This window comes from Palaemon carinicauda, chromosome 45 (assembly GCF_036898095.1).
Source record: "Palaemon carinicauda isolate YSFRI2023 chromosome 45, ASM3689809v2, whole genome shotgun sequence".
In the NCBI taxonomy this organism is placed as follows: Eukaryota; Metazoa; Arthropoda; class Malacostraca; order Decapoda; family Palaemonidae; genus Palaemon; species Palaemon carinicauda.
Genome location: NC_090769.1, coordinates 16,625,827 through 16,648,484, shown reverse-complemented (window position 1 = coordinate 16,648,484; position 22,658 = coordinate 16,625,827). Strand labels below are relative to the sequence as shown.

The 22,658-nt window shown below is 46.5% G+C and overlaps 2 protein-coding genes across 3 annotated transcripts in view; both read left to right on the top strand.

Moving 5' to 3' along the window:
• Positions 1–22,658, top strand: part of LOC137634743 (ATP-binding cassette sub-family G member 1-like) — a 397,250-nt gene that overhangs the window by 16,136 nt on the left and 358,456 nt on the right. The gene's annotated exons all lie outside the window — the stretch shown is intronic.
• LOC137634831 (uncharacterized) lies at positions 6,656–9,983 on the top strand. Its single transcript, XM_068367384.1, has 4 exons — positions 6,656–7,255; positions 7,665–8,120; positions 8,284–8,465; positions 9,563–9,983. Exons 1-4 carry the CDS (start codon positions 6,656–6,658, stop codon positions 9,981–9,983), a joined length of 1,659 nt encoding a protein of 552 aa, XP_068223485.1.

Below are 22,658 nucleotides of genomic sequence, written 5' to 3'. Positions count from 1 at the left end.
TCACTAGGAAGACTACACCTCCGTCCGCTTCAATACCATCTAGCTTTTCACTGGAAAAAGGACAAGACGCTAGAAGCAGTCTCGATCCCGATTTCCGAAAAGATGAAGTCTTGTCTGACTTGGTGGAAGGACAATATCAACCTAAGAGAGGGTCTTCCCCTGGCTGTTCAGACTCCCAACCACGTTCTCTTCTCGGACGCATCGGACGTGGGCTGGGGCGCGACACTAGACGGTCGGGAATGCTCAGGACTGTGGAACTCAAGTCAGAGGAGCATGCATATCAACTGCAAGGAGCTGTTGGCAGTACATCTGGCCTTGAAAAGCTTCAAGTCTCTCCTTCGAGGCAAAGTGGTGGAAGTAAACTCAGACAACACCACGGCCTTGGCGTACATCTCCAAACAAGGAGGTACCCACTCACTGACGTTGTACGAGATCGCAAGGGACCTGCTCATCTGGTCAAAAGGTCAAGACATCTCCCTAGTAACGAGGTTCATCCAAGGCAGCTTGAATGTCATAGCAGATTGTCTCAGTCGGAAAGGGCAAGTAATTCCAACAGAATGGACCCTCCACAAGGATGTGTGCAAGAGACTTTGGGCCACTTGGGGCCAACCAACCATAGATCTCTTTGCAACCTCGCTGACCAAGAGGCTTCCAATCTATTGCTCCCCAGTCCCGGACCCAGCAGCAATTCATATAGATGCCTTCCTCCTAGATTGGTCACATCTGGATCTCTACGCATTCCCACCGTTCAAGATTGTCAACAAGGTACTGCAGAAGTTCGCCTCTCACGAAGGGACAAGGTTGACGTTAGTTGCTCCCCTCTGGCCCGCGAGAGAATGGTTCACCGAGGTACTTCGATGGCTAGTAGACGTTCCCAGAAGTCTTCCTCTAAGGGTGGACCTTCTACGTCAGCCTCACGTAAAGAAGGTACACCAAAGCCTCCTCGCTCTTCGTCTGACTGCCTTCAGACTATCGAAAGACTCTCGAGAGCTAGAGGCTTTTCGAAGGAGGCAGCCAGTGCGATTGCTAGAGCAAGGAGAGCATCCACCATTAGAGTCTACCAGTCGAAGTGGGAAGTCTTCCGAGACTGGTGCAAGTCAGTTTCTGTATCCTCGACCAGTACCTCTGTAGCTCAAATAGCTGATTTTCTCTTATACCTGAGAAAAGGACGATCCCTTTCAGCTCCCACTATCAAGGGCTACAGAAGCATGTTGGCATCGGTCTTCCGGCATAGAGGCTTAGATCTTTCCAACAATAAAGATCTTCAAGACCTCCTTAAGTCTTTTGAGACCACCAAGGAGCGTCGTTTGGCCACCCCTGGATGGAATTTAGACGTGGTGCTAAGATTCCTCGTCAGACAGGTTTGAGCCGTTACAATCAGCCTCCCTGAAAGATCTCACTCTAAAGACTCTTTTCCTGGTATGCTTAGCCTCGGCTAAAAGAGTCAGTGAGATTCATGCCTTCAGCAAGAACATCGGATTTTCGTCAGAAAAAGCCACCTGTTCGCTACAACTTGGTTTTCTAGCCAAAAATGAGCTGCCTTCTCGGCCTTGGCCTAAATCTTTCGATATTCCCAGCTTATCGGAGATCGTAGGCAATGAACTAGAAAGAGTCTTATGCCCTGTGAGAGCTCTTAAGTTCTATTTAAAGCGTACCAAACCTTTACGAGGCCAATCTGAAGCTTTATGGTGTTCAGTTAAGAAACCATCTTTGCCTATGTCAAAGAATGCTTTATCTTACTTTATCAGATTGTTAATACGAGAAGCTCATTCACATCTGAGTGAGGAAGACCGAGCTTTGCTTAAGGTAAAGACGCACGAAGTTAGAGCTGTTGCAACTTCCGTGGCCTTTAAGCAAAATAGATCTCTGCGAAGTATAATGGACGCAACCTATTGGAGAAGCAAGTCAGTGTTCGCGTCTTTTTATCTAAAGGATGTCCAGTCTCTTTACGAGAACTGCTACACACTGGGACCATTCGTAGCAGCGAGTGCAGTAGTGGGTGAGGGCTCAACCACTACAATTCCCTAATTCCATATCCTTTTAATCTTTCTCTTGAAATGTTTTTAATGTTGTTTTTATGGGTTGTCCGGAAGGCTAAGAAGCCTTTCGCATCCTGGTTGATTTGGCGGGTGGTCAAAGTCATTTCTTGAGAGTGCCTAGATTAGGGGTTTGATGAGGTCCTGTTGTATGGGTTGCAACCCTTGATACTCCAGCTCCTAGGGGTCTATCAGCATCCTAAGAGGATCGCGAGGCTCCGTAAGGAAGACGTACTTATAAGGCAGAGTAATCGTTCAAGTCGACTTCCTTACCAGGTACCTATTTATTTTGTTTTTGTTATTTTGATAACTTCTAAAATGAAATAAAAACTCTTAGCTCATAAAATGTAAACATTTTTTACTGGTCTCTACCCACCATCCTGGGTGTGAATCAGCTATATATTCACCGGCTAAGTTAAATATTTAAAAATGATATTTTAATTATAAAATAAATTTTTGAATATACTTACCCGGTGAATATATAAATTAAATGACCCTCCCTTCCTCCCCAATAGAGACGCAGTGGGACGAGGAGAAAATTGAGTCTTTGTTTACATAGAGCTTGGTATCTGGCCGACAGATGGCGCTGATGGGCACACCCGCAACCTGTATAGCGATCGCTGGCGAGTTTTTTTGTACAGTTTTTGTCTGTCGAGCAACAGAGTTGCAGCTATATATTCACCGGGTAAGTATATTCAAAAATTTATTTTATAATTAAAATATCATTTTTCTTGAAAGCTTCATGCATAGACACTTTTATACAAGCTATTGTTTGCACATTAGGCCTAAATTTATCTGCCTCGGGAAAGTAGTTGTCATCTGATGAGGATCAAAGGAAAGAAAACAGAATCATTTGCTTTTCAATAGGTATGTACAGTAATCTGTAAAGACAGTTTAGCTGGAGTTTCAGTGGCTACTCCTACCATTAATTTTTCTTCCATTAGAAGAAATACAGTAGGGTTAGCCAACTCTCCATCGAGGAATAAGAAACTACAAAAGTTGAGCGCTCTTGAAATTTTTGTTAAATGTCTCTTGATTACGATCTTTTAGCCCTTTCCGCTCTTGCTCCCGGCAAACAGATTTTGAAACGGCACCCTGGGCAAGCAGGTCTTGAACATTTACACAACTGATGATGAAAATATCAAAGAAACGCTTCTCACTTAGCTTGTTATCGCTGATCTATTTTGCAATTCCTCACTATTTTAGTAGCTCCTTCTCTAGTTCGCTCTCTCCGTATACTATACTTGATACTGCTAAGGAAAGCGACGATGTCTGCACCTGTGGGTTGTCAGGGGGTCGCGCTTTATCAGTACATTACCTCTAGGGTGACCATCACTCTTACTCGACCGTCCTCCGGAAGAAAACAAGCAAGCAGAGTCACACACGCCCACCTGTGCCTTGTGCCTGCTCTCAATCTTTTGACCAGCCTTTACCTCTTCAGCCAGAGCACGATTATTAACCTTGTGCTCATGCGCCGTCATTTTGCGCGCTTATGTCACATACCCTGCAGTCGCAAGCCATTCAATCAACCGCTCCTGTAGTGCATAATATCCAGTCAAGCACCCCCTCTAGGATGCGCCCCTGTAGTGCTTATGCTAATATTCAGTCAAGCAGCCCCTATAGCTTGTGTTCCTGTTCACATTTCGCAGCCCATTTGTGAGCTCAGTGGTCTCTAAAGAGTCACGCTTATTGCAGAAGATTTTCAAGAGGCCTCTGCAAGCAGGACAGCTTTAACAGATTCTGCGACATTCTCAAACCTGATAAAGACATTTTCAGGTCCTGGTGAAGGTTCAGTATCCTCCCAAGTATCAGAGGCTCCTGATTCAAGGCAATGTCATTCTGAAGGGATCAGGACTGCTTCTGTGAGACATATTCACTTTTGGAAGCCAGTCTTACTGGCTCCAATGCATGAACATGCAGGAGGTCACAATATTACCTGGAAATGCAGAAGTTTAAACCAAAAGCCAAAGAGCTTGAACCCTTTTTGGAAAAACTTAGGGGTTTATCCCATTAAGTTGAACCCAAAACATCGGAAGAAGGGGCAAGTCATGCCTCCTCTTGGAGACACCTTTCACCCCAGGACCCACTTGTTTTTTGCGATTTCATTCTTCGTGATTTTGCTCGTTAACGTCACAGAAAACAGTATAACCTATTAAATAAAAAATCACGTTTGTGAGTTCACGAGAAGTACTCTTGCTGTGCAACAATTTCATACAGCCTGCGCTCCTTTTCACCCACCTCACTTAGTGCCGCTTCCCTCTCCGCCCAGCTCAACATCCCATCTGTTGCCTTGGGCTCAGTCTTCCAGTGTCTCTTCTCGCGTGTACAACTCCCGCTTCATTCCTTTTTCAGCAGAATCATATTTTCATGTAAAAAAGTGATTTATTTGTATACAGTAGTACATACTCCTGGACATTGTTTATATTTATGGGTTAATGAACTTTGGATATGTGATCCCCTACAGTATTGTGCAAGAGGCAACACAGCAGGAGTTGCGTCATGCTTCAAGATTGCTGCGTACAACTTCGTAAGAAAATTGTTAGTGGTATTTTTATAAAATATTTACATTCAGTTACCTGTAATCTTAAATGCAGTATCATTGTATACTTACAGTATTGTACAGTACTGTACATAAATTACTACACATACTGTACAGTACTCTACAATATGTAGATGTAGGCTACGTGTGTGGTGCATTGTTAAACAGTGAGAGCCCTCTGACCGAAAACATCAAACACTTACAGTACAGTTAAGCTTTACTTAAGTGGTAGTACTGTACACATATTACAGTAATAAGCCTATACACTACAGTATCAGTGAGTGTTATATTAGATATAAACAACAGTTTGTTCCGTAACTGGAATAAAAACCTACGTTATTTAGAGGCTTATTACTTTTGGCAAAGCTGAAAGGACGAGCCATTAAAATTTAGCGAAGGTTAACTACTCATCTAGCTAGGTAGCGGGAGTTAGGGGGGGTTGCTAGCTACCCCTCTCACTCACACACCTGTGACTGTGCTTCACTTTACTTTTGGCTTAGAGGGAGAGCAGTTGTTGCCTCTTTTTCTCCTCGCCTATTTTGGACTGCCATTAATCTTTGTTCCGTAATTGGAATAAAAACCTACTCTACTTATAGGGGTATTACTAAAGGACAAGCCATTAAAATTTAGCGAGGTCTCGCTAGTTAGCTGGGGGTGGAGGGGGAAGTTCACTTCCCCTCTCACTGACACACTTGTGATTGAGCTCACTTTGCTTTTGGCTCGGATAGTAAACGGTCGTTGCCGCTCTTCATCCTCACCAATTTTGGACTGTTTATTAATGCTTTTTGTGCTTTTTTCTTTTTTCTTTTCAGTGTGGTTTTGGGTGGACTTCTGCCAAACATGCGTACCTGCCCTGGACTTGAAGGCCGGCCCTGCGGTACCTTCATGTCTGTTTTGGACACCTATCCCCACACACTTTGTCCCTTTTGCAGAGGTCAACAGTGTGATATTGGTAATAAGTGTAATGTGTGTCGGGAATGGTCTGCCTCCCAGTGGGAAAGGTTTTGGGCGCAGGTGGAAGAAAAAGTCTAGGCGAGATTCTTCTCCTTTGAAGGTTTCTTTGAAACAGAATAAACCTAAGACTTCTTCATCCGCTTCCCAACCTTTCTCCAAAGCTCCTGCTCATTCGGTTTCTTTTCTGAGAGACCGTTGATAGTAGCACAGGTTTTTTAACTCCTGGTCAACCCCAGTCCTCAAGAGATGGTGTTGCTTTCCTTAGCGTAGCGGCCCCACCTCTCCCCCTGGGGGAGTCCTTGACTCTTTCTCCCTTTGTACAGGTGTGGTCATCCTTGGGGTTACCGGGTTTGGCCTCCAAGTAAGCCTTGCTGCAACTTCTCCTCCGTGGTGCTAGTGTTCAGCCCTCGTCGACTTCGGAGGTGGATCCTCTTGCTTGCGTCGACGTACAGGTTGTGTCAGAGGTGTCGTCTGCTGCCCATTCTACCGCCGCTTTTGCCCCCATCGGACTCTTCTGTTGTTGCTGTAGACTGTGCTTCCCCCCCTGTGGAACATCCTTTGAGGTTGAAGGAAAGTCCTTCGTCCGTCTCCTGCGAGTGTTGCTCCCCCTCGGGAGTTCACTCATAGAACTCCTCTTCAGAAGACTGCTGCTGTTAAAGGTCAGCTTGCTGATCCACCGGCCCCCAGAGGGCAACATCGTACCTGTATAGCTTGTCCTCCTCTTCACCTTACATGTGTGCCTTCTCCATCAGTGAAAAGGCGACTCTTTGGCTCTTCAGCTTTGTCTACACAGCCTTCCTCCCCAGACGAGCCTTCTCATCCGTCGTCTTTTGGGCCTCGACCTCTGCCTTCTCCTGGACCTTCTTCTGCCGCTACTCCTCGGACTTTGGTCTTGGACTCCCCTGTGGATCGCGTGCGATCCCCTACGGTAGATGCTCGCCCTTCCAAATTGCACATCCCTGTTCCAGCTCTTCTTACGTGCTGATCCTCTGCTTCTTGCCATCCTCCTGACCTGCCGTCTCCATTCCTGACTCCTTCCGTTCTGCACCTGCGTGATTGCCGCTTGACCACGCGTCACTCACCTGCGCGTCATCCAGCTACGTGCCATTCTCGTGTGCTCTCACCTATGCATCCTCAGCCATTGCATCGTTCGCCAACGCACCAGGTTCCTGTGAAATCTCCAGCTGCGCCCAACCGCTCACCAACACACCTACGCTCCCTAACTCGTCTACGCTTACCAGCGCGCCATCACTCTCCAACGTGTCAGTGCTCTCCTGTGCGTCAGCACTCTCCAGTGCCTCAGCGTTCGCCAACGCTTGCCAGCACTCTCCAGCACGAGAGTGCTCACAAGCACGCCAGCGCTCTCTTGCACACCAGCGCGCCAGTTCTCTTGAGCTTGCTGGTGCTCTCCTGCGTGCCAGTACTCTCCGGCTCGCCAAAGCTCTACAGCGCATCAGCGCTCTCCAGCTCGCCAGTGCTCTCTTGTATCTCAGTGCTTTCCGGTTCGCCAGCGCTCTCCGGCTCGCCAGTGCTCTCTTGCATCTCGGTGCTTTCCGGTTTGCCAGCGCTCTCCAGCGCGCCAGCACTCCTGCGTGCAAGCTCTCACCAGCGGTCTCTTACCCACCAGCACTTACCAGCTCGCCAGCACTCACCATCGTGCAAGCAGAACAAGACTCACCAACTTCTAAGAAGTCATGCCATCAAGAGGACAGGAAGGAATGAAAAGGTAAGTGTTCCAACAGGTCTCCGTCGCCCCATTCCCCTTCCCACAAACTCATTACAGCGCGACCGCTTGCGAAGGAGGTCACCACAGGGGAGTTTAAGATCCCGAAGATTCCGACTTCAAAGGCGGACCCACAGTGTCATCCACCGAAAGAGACTCCTCAAGGGAAACCTTCGGTCCCCTTCTCTTCAGGGTACCTCTCTGACAGTGCCAGCCTCAGCAAGCAGCCCTGGTTTAGTGCCATGGTCAGAGCAATTGTGCAAGCCTTTGGGCTTACTTTTTCTTTACGCTCTTCTTAGGCCTCTGCACCCCCTCAACATCCATCGGCACCAGCAGAGTCCCGGCAAAGAACCTCGGCTGCTTCATCCATGAAGAGGAAAAGGGGAGTCTCCGATGCTATAACATCTCCTAGAGTGAAGCTGACTCCTGTGAGGCCTTCGAGGCTGATCCTTCCTGGCTCTCCTCTCAGACACTCTCCCACCTTACCTCTGCCCCTCATGAGGGGCTTATGTCCTCCCTTCCACCTTCTGAGGAAGACTCCCCTCATGCTAAGAGCTCTCCACCATCGGTAGAAACCAGGAAGGATAACATCAACCGGCCGTTGATGTTAGAATTCTACCTCCTTCCCCGTAAGGAATTGAAGGACTCCAAGACCCTTGCAAAGTCCTCTACAAGGACTACCAGACCTACAGGATCCATTAGCCACTCTAGAGATGTTCACGATCCATCCCGAGATGAGCTCTCAGGGGTGGAGGAAGGAGACTTAGCTGCCAGTCACACTTCAGAGAGGGAGCAGAAAGAGTCAGAGCATGCCTTCTGGCAAATTCTGACTCTTGTCAGGGTACTCAATGGATTTGCCGACCCAAAGGTAACCTCCACGGAGGGGCAAAGATACTGTCCTAGAGTGTGTTTCTAGCACCCAAAAGCCCTCAAAGGCTAGTGCAGCCTTGCCCTGGCCCCAAAGGGCTGAAGAGTGCCTGGGCTAAGATCGCCCAACAGCTCTCTGACTTCTCCTCTTCTCTTCGGCCAAGCTCCTCCCACCTCCTTGCGTCCAGCAGAGGAGGTACTATGAGGTCTTAGACCAGCCTCGTCCAGCTCTTCTACTCCACCATTCTCTGGAAGAGCTAACCAAGGGGGTTTCTTTAGAGAGGCTCTCCAACAGTCAGGTCTCTTTCTCGGCAGTAGAGATCCTCAATCAGGAGAAAGTCACAAAGTAAACCATGCAGGCTACATCATGGCTTGATCTTTGGTTAGGCACCCTGGGAATCCTGATACAAACTGAGGAATTTTCCAAAGAAAGTACCAGGAAGGCTATGAAAACCTTCCTCTTCTCAGGCAGTCGCACCATCGAGTTTCTTACCCAGCAAGTCTCGAACTTGTGGGGACACTCCATCTTTAAACGATGTGATGCAGTGTCTGAGAGATTCCATCAGCAGGTCCTGAATGCCGAGATCGCTAGGGTCAGGAACACTTCTCGAGGGGGATCCTCTCTATTCGAGCCTGAGGACATGGAACATGCTGCAGAGAGTGGAGGAAGTCTTACCAGGGCTCCCTCCTTCATAGGACCTTGATATCCAGGCCCTACAAACCACCAGCTCTTCAGCAGTCCAATCCAGCCAAGACCTCGACAAGCAAGACAACAGCAAAGCCAATGATGTCTAGGAAACCCTTTCTGACCAAGGACAGGAAAGGCACAAAGTCCTCCAAGGGAGGAAAACATCCTAGAGGGAGCGGCCACGGCTGTATACGCCAGGATAGCCATTCCCCTTGCTTGTCTACCAGTGGGGGATGCCTGCAAAGTTGCTGGTACAGGTGGAAGCAACTCGGGGCTGAACTCTGGACAATCTCCGTGATTCATTCAGGGTTTCGCGTCCCGTTCACGTCATCTCTCCCTCCCCTGATCAGGAATCCAGTGTTGATAGACTCCTTTGCGATGGAATCAGCAAAGGGGCTACCCTCCAGGCAGAAGTGCAGATCATGTTGAAGAAGGTAGCTCTCCAGGAAGTCCTCGACGAGTCTCCAGGCTTCTTCAGTCAGCTCTTTCTTGTGAAAAAGGCGTCTGGAGGCTGGAGACCAGTCATCGACCTCTCAGCTCTGAAGTAGTTTGTCAAACAAACTCCATTCAGCATGGAGATGGCAGACATGGTCAGACAAGTGGCAAAACCACAGGACTTCATGTACACACTGGACCTAAAGGATGCGTACTTTCAGATCCCAATCCATCTCTCTTCAAGTAAGAACTTAAGATTCAGCCTAGGCAACAGGAAATGCCAGTTCAAGGTACAGTACTGTGCTTTGGTCTTTCCACAGCACCCTAAGTCTTCACCAGAGTGTTTGCCCAAGTGTTATCTTAGGCACACAGGATCGGCATCCGTCTCCTCTGTTATCTGGACGACTGGCTAATTATAACAAACTCGGTGGAAACCTTTCTTCAACACCGAGACAAATTTCTGAGGCTTTGCCAAGATCAGGGGATCATAGTAAACCTCGAGAAGTCTTCCCTGCTTCCCATGCAAAGATTGGTATACCTAGGCACAATATATACCAATCTCCACAAAGCCATCCCCTCAGGCGACAGCCTACCCTTTCTCAGACGAGAAGAACTCCCAGCCCAGACGTGGCTACGTCTCCTCAGGCACCTATCGTCTCTGGCTCATCTAGTTCACAACGGTCACCTCAGGATTCGATCTCTCCAGTGGCGACTCAAGTCCAGGTGGAATCAAACCTTTGACTCCGCGGACACCCTGATCCCCATGGGACCAGCGGAACAGACGGACCTCGAATGGTGGGTGTCAAACGAGAATCTACGAAAGAGAGTAGATCTTGTCCTCCCCCAGATTTGATGCTGTTCTCAGATGCTTCAAAAACAAAAAAGGATGGGGGGCTGTGGGGCCCACGTGCTGTGCCGCACAACCTCAGGGCTCTGGTCAGATTTAGAGTACCTCCACATAAATCTCCTAGAGATGAAGGCCGTATTTCTAGTCCTTCAATAGTTCCATTAGTTCCTGGCGGGCCACTCAGTGGTGGTGATGAGGGACCACACCACAGTCGTGGCTTACATCAATAAACAAGGAGGTACTTTTTTGCAGCCCATAACCTATCTAGTAGTAGAGATACAGAGATGGGCCGAGATTCACTCGATACCACTATCGGCACGTTTCATTCCATGCAAGAGGAATGTAATTGCTGACAACCTGAGCAAAGCGTCTCAGAAAGTGAGTACCGAGTGGTCTTTGGATCATCTAGTAGCCAACAAAGTCCTGACTTTGTGGGGTTCTCCGACTGGATCTCTTTGCGACGGCACTGAACTTCAGGCTGCCGTTGTACTGCTCCCCAGTCCTAAACCACAAAGCTCTCTGGCAAGATGCATTCCAACAACAGTGAAACAACATCATCGTCTACACCTTTCCCTCATTCTGTTTGATGAGGAGGGTACTCACAAGGCCAGGACATCGGTCAACCTCTCAATAACTCTCATAGCTCGGCTATGGCATCATGTGGAATGGTTGCCGGACCTTCGGCAGCTCCTGACGTAGTCTAGAAGAGAACTCCATTTACGACATGATCTACTCAGGCCACCACATACTAACATCCTCCATAAAGCCTTAGCTTTGCTACGACTTTGTCTGGAGACTCCAGCATCTCCTTACTCAGAGAGGATTTTTGCAACAAGTTGTGAACAGGATGTTTGGATACCTGCGGAAATCATCAGCAGCAATCTATTAGGCAAAGTGGAACATCTTCTGTGGTTGGTGTCGTGGAAGGGGTATCTCTCCCCTCGATACCACTATCCTAGCAATAGCGCAGTTTCTTGTGTATTTGTGTGAAGAAATGCGCATTTCAGTCAGTCTCGTTGGGAAAATGCTATCGCTCAGCCTTAAGCCTCACCCTTAGACTGAATGGAATGGACATTTCCTCATTGCTAGAACTTTTCTTACTCACATGGAGTTACGAACTTACCTGTCCTCAGTCAGAAATGACCCCTCCCAATGGAACGGGGTTCGAGTTCTCACGTCTCTCAAGAGACCTCCCTATGAACCATTACGCCAGGCAACAGATCGCCACCTGACTTGGAAGACGGTGTTCCTGCTAGCTTTGGCTTCGGCCAAACGAGTCAGTGAACTTTATGGTCTCTCTTATGACATTGCCCATTCAAGGGGATGGGGAGAGATAACGTTCCGCTTTGTCCCTGAGTTTGTTGTCATGACTCAGAATCCGGGAGTGGCGGATCCTCCAATCCGAATACCTTCTGGAGTTCTAGTCTCTGCTCTGTAACATATGACCCTGATCATCTCTTATTCTGCCCAGTGAGGAGTGTGAGGCTTTACCTTAAGAGAACAGCTGCAGCCCATCCCCATGTGCCCTCGCTGTTCGTCAGCATAGGGAGGAACCAGAGGAAGGTTACCAAGAATACCATCTCTGCTAGGATTCGTAGGGTCATTGACCATGCCCTGAATCCAGAACCTCCTACTTCACGTCGCCCCAGAGCCCACGGTGTCAGAGACGTAGCTACGTCCCTGACCTTCAAAAGAAACTTCTCAGTGACGCAGGTTCTACAGGCTGATATGTGGAAATGTCAAAATACGTTCACAGCCCACTACCTGCAAGATGTGACCCACTGGACCACAGGAGGCTTGATACATTCTCTATTGGGCCTGTGGTGGTAGAACAACAGCTGGTGTAATACCTCAAGCTCCTTATTGGACAAGTAGCAGAAGGTTGAGAGCACTGTTACCCTGTTTTAGTCTGCGTGAAGGAAAAGCTATGACTGTCTCTTATTCTTTTCTTCATCTCCCCTCTCTTGGGGAAAGCAGCATCCTGGTTTCTCTGCACAAGCTGACCTCAAACTACTGCAGGTAAACCATGCATCCTTGTGTACCTAGTATTAAGTTGTTACTGTTGCGGCCCCATACTGTGCCGAGGTGGTATTGGTAAAGTCTTGGTTACAACAGTTTTTTCCTACAAAAGACTCGGAATAACTTTTACCTTGACAGCCATACTGCTAATACCTGTATCTTAACACACAGCTTGTGTAGGCCGTGTACCTTGTGCAGCCAGGTCTTAGCAAGGTGTAGGGACTCCTTGTTTTGGGCACATACCTATTCAAAATAAGAGTCCCCAGGTAGCCAAAAATCCAGTTTGGCTGGGACGTCCATCCTCCTAAAGGGTGAGTTACCCCTAATAAATAGCGTAGGTATGTATTACAGTTACGGAAAAAATGACAAATTCAAAGGTAATTTGTATTTTTTCCAAACGATACAAACCCTTAGTTATTTATACAAACTAACCCGCCAACCCTATCCCCTTGAAGTTTTACCTCCAAGCAAAGTGAGCTCAATCACAAGTGTGTGAATGGGAGGGGTAGTGAACTACCCTCTCTCCCTGCTAACTAGGTGGATGGGTAGTTAACTCTTGGTAAATTTAAATGGCTTGTCCTTTCAGCTTCGCCAAAAGTAATATCCCTAATGAATAGTTAAAGGTTTGTATCGTTAGGAAAAATATAAATTACTGTATCTCCAAATTTGTCATCTTTTAAACTTATGTTTTATCTTATATATATATATATGAAAACATTCTTAATGTTTTTATATATATGTTGTAAGCTTTCTTTACAGTGAATGTTGCTGTTTGTGTAATAGTATAGTACAGCAGGTTCTCAAGGATGGAGAACCTTCCCTCCCGTCCTTTCCCCCTTGGACATCGGTCATCCCGTCAGCGGGTAACCTTCTGTGTGACTTGGCCACCACCTCGGGAATCATCATCGTTTGGATACTCCTCCGTTGGGAAGACAGTGCAGCCCTCTCAGAGCTTGACTTCGGTCTTGCTCTTTCTCAAGGTCATCTCTGCTCACGTTTCATGGGCGGCCAGTAGTATTCTCTGCCGGGGGAGCACCTTTCCTGTTCATGGGTTAGGTTGCGGTTCCGAATGGTTTTCTTCATCAAGTGAAATTATAACTGTTTGAAATTTAACTTTTCAACTTTGCTTCCATGGGGAACCCCCTTCCCGTCGGAGGGTCAAGTGGTTCTTCCGATTTGTGAATATTTTTAACAAATAATTAATTGTAATTCTTGTTTTGTTACAGTTTTTTTACGCTGCCGCTCTGCTTCTCTTGTTTGGTATAGGCTGGTGAAGGGAATGCGAAGTTCTTAATGTGTGTGTGTTCTCTCGGGGGACACCTTTCCCTTCCGAGGATCAGGTGCTCCTCCCGAGGGAGTTTTTCTTGCATAATTTGTTTTTGTTTTTTCTCAGTTAGCGATGCCTAACTTCTTCGTTCGGCAAAGACAGTTGACGTAGAAGAGCAGTGCCGTTTGTTCCTGTGGATTCTGCTGTCCCTGTGCTACCACTTTCATGTTCTCCTGCCCTTGTGGCAGCTTCTGATTAGCATGCTGACTTGGAGGAACTAGCTCTTGCTACGTTTTCTCAGGTAGTGCTCAATGTAGACCTTCCTCTTCAACAATGCTTGTTGAAGGGAAGCAAAGAGCATTGCCCAGGGGTTGGCCTACTTCCCCTACCATTGGAGAGTTTCCCTCCCCAGGTGTTGGGCTGTTTCTCCCTTCTGAGAGAGAACTTCTCTTTATCATCTCTGTTGTCTCTCTTGCGAGTGATCACCTCTCTCGTTTGCGAGAGACCACTCATAGAGACACCTCTTCAAGGTCCTTCCAGATATTTTCCTGCTGAGCAGTCTTCCCTGCAGGGGATCGTCATTGGCGAACTAGCTGAGTTTGTGGTCCTCCTAAAGACATGCTCTTTCGCCTTTGGAAAAGAGTTGTCTGTTTGACTCGACGTCAACTTCTGCAGGACAATCCCCTTAGGAAGATAGTTCAAGGGCCTCGTGATATCGTCAGCCTGACGAGTCTCGTCAGTCTTGCCGTCTTCCTGCTGGTTACCTCTTCGGACTCACCGTTTGCCAGCCTTGTGGCATTCGCTTGTCCAACACTCCTCTTCGAACTGCTGCTTTTGCCTCACCGTCTCTGATTATTAGCTCGCTGATCATCAATTATTAGCTTGCCAATCGACAATCATCAGCTTGCCGATCATTGATCTCCAATTTCTAGTTCACTGATGGCCGATTTCTAGCTTGCCAATCGCCGATATATGGCTCGTCGATCTCCAGTTGCCAATCGCTGATTTCTAGCTCTCCGATTGCCGATCTCCAGCTCGCCAATTGCCAATAGGCAGCTTGCTGATCACCAGCTCACCAGCCTGCCGATTGCTGACTGTTAGATCGCCAATGGCTAGCTCGCCGATCGCTAACTCTCTGATTGCCACCTCGCCCGCCTGCTTGTCTCCGATCGCAAGCTTGCCAATCGCCAGCTCTCCGATCACCAGCTTGCCAATCGCCGATTGCTAGCTCGCCTATCACCATTCTGCTGTTCCTCAGAGCTCACATATTTTGCAGCTCTCTGATCGTCAGCACGCTGATCGCCAGCCTACCTTGCCAGCCAGCCTACCTTGTCAGCTCGCCGATTGCAAGCTCAACAATCTCCGATCGCAAGCTTAGTCATCGCCGACCGCTGATCGCCACATCGATCGCCGATTGCCTGCATGTCCTTTTGCCGATCGTCAATCTCCAGCTCGCCGAATATCCAGCCCAGAACATTCAAATATTTGAAATCATGCTAAAATGTGTAAAATGATTATTGAAAATAAACATTTTAGTATTATAGGGCAAGTACCTAATAACCATGACTTGCCTATTCTAGAGTTGATACCGATTAAAAGACTAGTTCCATTGTTAAGCTCCCAAGCTTCCTCCATCTAATTGTACTTGTCATAGTTTTCTTCATTTTGTTATGTTTTTGGGCTCGGGCCATGTCGTCCTGATGGAAGTTCCTTCGTTAGTAGCTTCCTAGGTTATATTTAACTACACTGATATATCCCAGAGAATTTACCAAAGGTATCCAGAATTCTAACTCCTGGAGCGAATATCCCCTGAAGATTTTTAATAGGGGATATCGCATAATATCAGAGGACGTATTCTTGACACGTCGCATAGCGTTTTCGCTTCAAGGGGAAAAAGTGGCAAGAATATAGGAGAGCCGTTATTAAGGCAACGCTCTTACTGTACTGTAAATAGGTGCCACCCCGCCACCTCGTGGCGCCATCTAGCCATTCTTTCCCTTGTAGCTTTGCTGACCGGTGTTTATCCCGTGTTATCTCTCGCTATTTTGGATTTATTTTGTTGCTATGATGTCTTCACCAGCCTCATCTGCTTCTGGAAAGTTAAGTAATATCTTTGAATTGTGTAAATGTAAGCTCTTGCCAGTTTTTCTCTTCGATTGAGATCGTAATTAACGTAACGATCTGTTGCCAGCCGAATGGCGTCATGGACGCGGTCGTTCTTTCTGGTCATTTAGTTAGCCAGAACGACTTTCCCGGCATCGCTTGCTTTTTAACTTTAGCTATTTAGCAATTTAGCTAGGGATTTTTATATTATGTCCTTGTTGTCGTGAATTTGGCTAAGTATATCGAGCCTCACGAGTGCTAGGCTTCCTAGCTTAGGTACTTTCACACTTCATGCATAATATAACCTTCCTGGTAAAGTTTTACTGAAGCTCAGGCAATATTTTATACATTTAAGATATTACTGCATAAAATTTTCCTCTTCCAAGATAGTATACGAGAGAGTTTCGGTGAACGATTCTCACTGCACCTAGGCTACTAGCCTAGGGGCTTTAGTATACTTTCATACATGTCACCAATTGCTCTTGTATTGTCTTTTAAGGGGGAGACTGACACCTCCTATACCTTTCAAACCAATACCAATCTCCTGGTGGGATTTAAGAGGAATTCCTCTTCCCTCTGACTAGCCTAGGCTACCCTCAGTTAGCTTTGCCCTGAACTGAGTTCTGGCGAATCTTTACTGAGGCGTTCCGTTTCTTTCTCTTAACCACTGAGTCGGTTTCGAGCTTAGTACGGGACATCAGAGTAGAATGTCTGTGTTTGGCATCTGTCCGTCTTGGTGAAATGATTTCCCAAGTCAGGTTAGGTTGCCTTTACAGGAGGCTAGACCTCCCTACGCCATACCCCGGAGGTCTTATATGTCAATTCCTCCTCCCTTGGCCTAGCAGACAGTCCTGTGCTGGTAGATCTTAAGCCAAAGAATTGAATTCTTCCCCTGCCTAAGATCTCTGGAACGAGATTCCGTTCCCTTTGAGATTGCGTCCTGGGTGTCACCTTCTCACCTAGACTAACCCAACCTGGGGAATTGAATTCCTCAACTAGGAGGTTGTCTACTATGGGATCAGATTCGCCCAGGTAGGTAGTGCCTTCGGGTATTACCTCACCTATAGGACCCTTGCCCCTCCCCTGCTGTTCCTTTTGTGTTGGCCTAGTCATCACATACCCTGGCCGTCATTCTACATTCGACCCTACGGGTAGTTTGAAGAATTGGCCTGGGGTCTCCTGCCTGCCGCCGGCTGAGCCGGCTGCCGGCAGGAGCCCCCATCTTTCTTTGAGTGTTCTTCAGCCCTCCCTTGGACTGCCTTCCATATCCATGCGGCCAATATGGATGGGATATGGTCGGATGGAAGCCCGAATTTAATTCCCCCTTCCATTTGAACCCTCATTCCGGATGTAGGCCGGCAAGGCTGAGCCTTTGCCTTCCTCCATCCTTCTTTTCCTTTGCCTTTCCCCATTCTGGGCCGACTGCCGGCAGCCATGTTAGACGCCTGCCGGAAGTTAGCTCTGCCGCCACTTGCCTTGGGCCCCGCTGATCGACGACCAAAGGCAATAGGCATACTCTGGCCGGCCGCCGGCAACTATGTTGTCTGCCGGCAGCCAGCCACCCAAAGTTTAGACATTTAACCGCCGGCTGCCACCGGGCCCTATTTGATAGAAGGTACCTTTGGCTGCCGGCGACAGAGCAACTGCCGGCGACCTGCCGCCCATCATCCTGAAGGCAGTACAGTACTTGCCTTCCACAAGGCTGGAACGCATGCCGCCGGCAGTTGAGCCGCCGGCAGAGCAACTGCCGGCGACCTGCCGCCCATCACCCTGAAGGCAGTGCTTGCCTTCTATAGCCCAGAACATGCCGGTATATGCCAGCAGGCACGGCAGTACTGGCGGCATGCCGACGGCAGTCAGTGCTGTAGCCCATACAGTATTAATAATTTCCAACCTACAAGGTGCTCATGGGCAGCCTATTGTGAGACCATCACATTTAAGAGAGCGATTCTCTCTGCCTTTTTAATGGTTAACAACCATTACCAATTCCTCAATATTGAATCTAGAAGACAGTGTTAAGAAGATACTTTATATCCAAGGATATTATCTTCCCAAATTCATTAAGATTTTAGTATTCAATATTGAAGGAGGTCACAGCAATGGGGTGGACAGGAGACACAAGTAGGTGTCTTTTCATTTTTCTAGCTTACCCTATCCTAAGCTATATATTTTGAAAAATATGTATAATGAAATCTGAGAATTTCACCGAATACTTATATGCTTTTCTTTCTTTACAGGAGGAGCATCCCGAGTGCGGGAAACCCTTCTGCAGGGTCCGCAGTAGGAACTTCTGCGGCCATGACATGTGCAGGGCCCACACTCGCTGCGCAGTCACGAAGGGATCTCTTAAATACTGGGACCCACAGGTATATACTGTTTGTGACAAACTTGTTAAGGAGGCTTTTGATGATCAAAAGTCTACAGAGTCAAGGGATGCAGCAAGAGAGACGCTGTGAAAATGGGTCAGGGGCTTTCAGAAGAACACCTCTGGCCCATACCTTCCTAATGAAAGGATGAGGGACTGTCTGTTCCCTAGGGCATCTTCGGTTGCAATCGTTCCCCAGGCTCAACCCGAGATTCCCCTCGTCCAGAATCCGATAGAATCTGTTGTATTGGACGCCTTGAAGGGCATCCAGCTTAAAGACAACATGTCGGTTATCTCAGAGGAGACTGAGCATAATCTCCTGGTAGAAGAACTAGAACAGGAGGATGACGTACCCCCTGCAGGCGAGACCGAGAAAGTCGAAACTATTTCGGTTTCTTCTGCTACGGTGGCCAAGCCGGTGCCTTCGACCTCTTCTTCTGCCCCCCAGTTAGATTCGATCACGAGTACGCTGCACTCTCTTCTTTCCATGTTCCAGCAGTAAAGAAAAGGTTCGGGATTTCAAAGGACAGTTTTGACTTCTTAGAAGAATACAAGTCAAAGTCAACAAGAAGACAATATGAGTCTTCCTGGAAAAAATGGGTCGCCTTTGTCAAGGCAAAGAAACCTAAGGAGATTTCTACGGATTTTTGTTTGTCCTTCTTCATCCATCTCCACGAACAAGGTCTAGCAGCCAATACGATCACTACGTGCAAATCTGCCCTAACCAGACCTGTGCTTTACGCCTTCCAGGTAGACTTCTCTAACGAAATCTTCAACAAGATTCCCAAAGCCTGCGCTAAACTTCGGCCCGCAGCCCCTCCAAAGCCCATTTCATGGTCTTTGGACAAGGTTCTTCACTTAGCATCAACTCAGAACAATGAAGATTGTTCACTAAAGGACTTGACTCAAAAGGTGATATTCTTATTTGCACTAGCCTCGGGAGCCAGAGTCGGCGAAATAGTGGCCCTCTCGAGGGATGATGGCCACATTCAGTTCACAGACTGCGGAGAACTGAACCTCTTTCCGGACCCAACGTTTCTCGCCAAGAAAGAGCTGCCCATTAAGAGATGGGGTCCCTGGAGAATCTGCCCTCTGAAGGAAGAAGCATCCCTCTGCCCAGTGGAATGCCTAAAGGTCTATATCTTCGTCGAACTTCAGACTTTAAGGGAGGTCAGCTTTTCAGGTGAGAAACATCAGGTTCAGCGTTATCCTTGAAACAGATAAGGGCGAAAATCACATATTTTATTCGCAGAGCGGATCCAGACAGTACACCCGCAGGTCATGATCCGAGGAATGTCGCCTCGTCTCTAAATTTCTTTCAGACTATGTCGTTTGAAAGCCTTCGCGCTTATACTGGATGGAAGTCATCCAGAGTCTTCTGCAAACACTACGCGAAGCAATTACAGGAAATAAAGCATTTTGTGGTGGCAGCAGGTAGTGTTCTAAAACCTGCCGCCTGACTTCTGCGAAGAACAGTGCACTATTTGGGACTTTTAGTGAAGGGTGTACATGATAGACTCTTAAGGTACATCATGTGAGTAAAGTGTCTAGTGACAACACTATAAACTGTGCTAACTACACAGGTGACATTAAGCATAATAGACTAACACGTGTGCCATGCATATGGCATATTTATATGCATAGTGTTCCTCGTAACAACAGAATACATAGTGAAATCTTTACATATTTCCCATAGAGTGGCTTGTGTTCCCTTTTTCAGGTGAAGCTTAATTTATTTCTGTTATTACTAATTATGCTCTTATGCAGATTCATTCAGCATAAATTGTAATTGTAATTGATTGTTACAACCATGATTTCTATTTTTTATTTTTGTAATAAACAATAGTAGGAATCTTTACGTCTCATTTCGCCCCAAATATTCTAAACTTTATATAAATGTCAGAGCATCTTTTGATCCTATTGATATCTAGGAAAACACTAGGAACTAAGGTTATTACTGTTCCAAGCAACCAGGTAAGGGCTAATTGTACTAAACTGCTTATCTTACTGAATTAAGGTTTCCTACATGTATATAAACCTGTCTGTCTCTATTAACATCCAGACCCGGGAGGTTGTCAGTAACCTACACAGATCAATACTATGCTTTACGAGGGACACTAATATACAAACTGTTTGCTAGTCTGTTCCTTGAACTCACAATCATCGGGTTTTTTCCTAAAGTCTACCCAGACTCTTCCCTGTAGGGGGCAGGAAGCACTGACATATGACATGATCAGTTGAATGATGTATAACGGTAACATCAAGTGTCTCTAGGTCCAGAGGACCAAAGGAAAATTTATCTTAAGATGAACGGCACTATTGAAAATCCACAGATACATTAATGCTCTGGTAAACTTCCATCAGGACGACATGGCCTGAGCCCAAAAAACGGATTTTGAGCGAAACGAAAAATCTATTTTTGGGTGAGGTAGCCATGTCGCCCGGATGGACCCGCCCTCCTTTTGACAATAGGATAACGATTCCCTCCCTAATGTACTGTATCTGTTACACCTACAAAGCTAAAAAGAATGGCTAGATGGCACCACGAGGTGGTGGGGTGGCGCCTATTTACAGTACAGTAAGAGCGTTGCCTTAATAACGGCTCTCCTATATTCTTGCCATGCGACGTGTCAAGAATACGTCCTCTGATATTATGCGATATCCCTTATTAAAAATCTTCAAGGGATATTCGCTCCAGGAGTTAGAATTCTGGATACCTTTGGTAAATTCTCTGGGCTATATCACTGTAGTCAAATATAACCTAGGAAGCTACTAACGAAGGAACTTCCATCAGGACGACATGGCTACCTCACCCAAAAATAGATTTTTCGCTTCGCTCAAAATCCGTTTTTTGTTGATACTGTTCAGTTTCCAATTGCACTACTGCGAGATTGGTTCCACTTCTGTTTTATGCATATTTTCATTTGAATTTTGAGTTTTTTTTATACTTTTTTATGAATATATATATGTATATATATATATATATATATATATATATATATTATATATATATATATATATATATATATATATATATATATATATATATATATATATATATATATATACAGTGATACCTCGGTAGTCGAACGACTCTATACTCGAACAATTCGGAGTTCGACCAAAATTTTCGAGAAATTTTTGCTGCGGTGCTCGACCAAAAATTCGGTACTCGACCAGCCGAACACGTGACGACCGCATGGGCTTTGTGATGATCGCGCCATCTCGGCCACTCTCGCTTGTTCGGGAAGCATCAGTTCTCTCGAGAGCGTCACTCAGACAACGCGCGATCAGCATTCGTTGTGATTTAGTGATTTTCAGTGCTTTTAATTGCTTTTTTAGCTTTCATAATGAGTCCCAAGAAAGTAATGAGTGTTAAGGGGAAGGAGAAGAGGAAAACAGTGCGAACAACGATCGAGTTGAAGAAGGAAATTATAGCGAAATATGAGAATGGTGTACGAGTGTCCGATTTAGCGGTAGAATACGGAATGGCGAAGTCGACCATTTCTACGTTTTTAAAGCATAAAGAAATGATTAAGAAGGCGAATGTTGCAACGGGAGTTACGGCGGTAACTAAGCAAAGGCCACAAGTGATTGAGGAGATGGAAAAGTTGCTTTTAATATTTATTAAAGAAAAACAGTTGGCCGGGGAAAGTGTTAGTGAAGCGTTCATTTGTGAAAAAGCGTTGCATATCTATGAAGAATTAGTGAAGAAAAGTCCGAGTACCAGTGAAAGTGATTCATTTACATTTAAAGCGAGCAGGGGTTGGTTTGAAAAGTTTCGTAATAGAACAGGTATTCATCGTGTTACTAGGCATGGGGAGGCAGCTAGTTCGGATCAAATTGCAGCCGATAAATACGTGGGGGAATTCGATCGGTACATAAATGAACAAAATTTGATCGCACAACAAGTCTTTAATTGTGATGAGACTGGGTTATTTTGGAAGAAAATGCCAGCCAATACGTACATTACCAAGGACGAGACGAAGATGCCAGGTCACAAGCCAATGAAAGATAGGCTAACATTGTTGCTGTGTGCAAATGCAAGTGGCGATTGCAAGATCAAACCCTTGTTAGTGTACCACTCGGACAACCCCCGGGTGTTCAAACGAAATAATATTTGTAAAAGTGCACTACCAGTTATGTGGCGCTCGAACACTAAATCTTGGGTCACAAGACAATTCTTTACTGAGTGGATAAACGAAGTGTTTGCCCCCCAGGTTAAGGCTTACCTCATTGAAAAGAGCTTGCCAATGAAATGTCTTCTGGTTATGGACAATGCTCCTGCACATCCTCCAGGTCTCGAGGATGACTTGAAAGAAGAATACAGCTTTATCAAAATCAAATTCTTGCCCCCCAATACTACTCCCATACTCCAGCCCATGGACCAACAGGTCATTTCAAACTTCAAAAAACTCTATACCAAGGCCCTTTTCAGAAAGTGTTTTGAAGTGACCAGTGACACGAAGTTGACCCTAAAGGAATTCTGGAAGGAACACTTCAGCATCCTCAACTCTGTTAACATGATTGACCAAGCTTGGCGAGGTGTGACCTATAGGACATTGAACTCTGCCTGGCGTAAGCTGTGGCCATCATGTGTCACAGAGAGGGAGTTTGAAGGTTTCCAACCAGAGGCGGGTCCAAGCACTGCTACCCCTGTAATTTCTGATGACACTGATGTCGTTGAGGAAATTGTTGTCATGGGCAGGAGTTTGGGGCTTGAGGTCGACAAGGATGATATTGATGAGCTTGTAGAAAGCCATTCTACCGAGTTGACTGTGGAGGAATTGTTGCACCTGCAACAACAACAGCAGC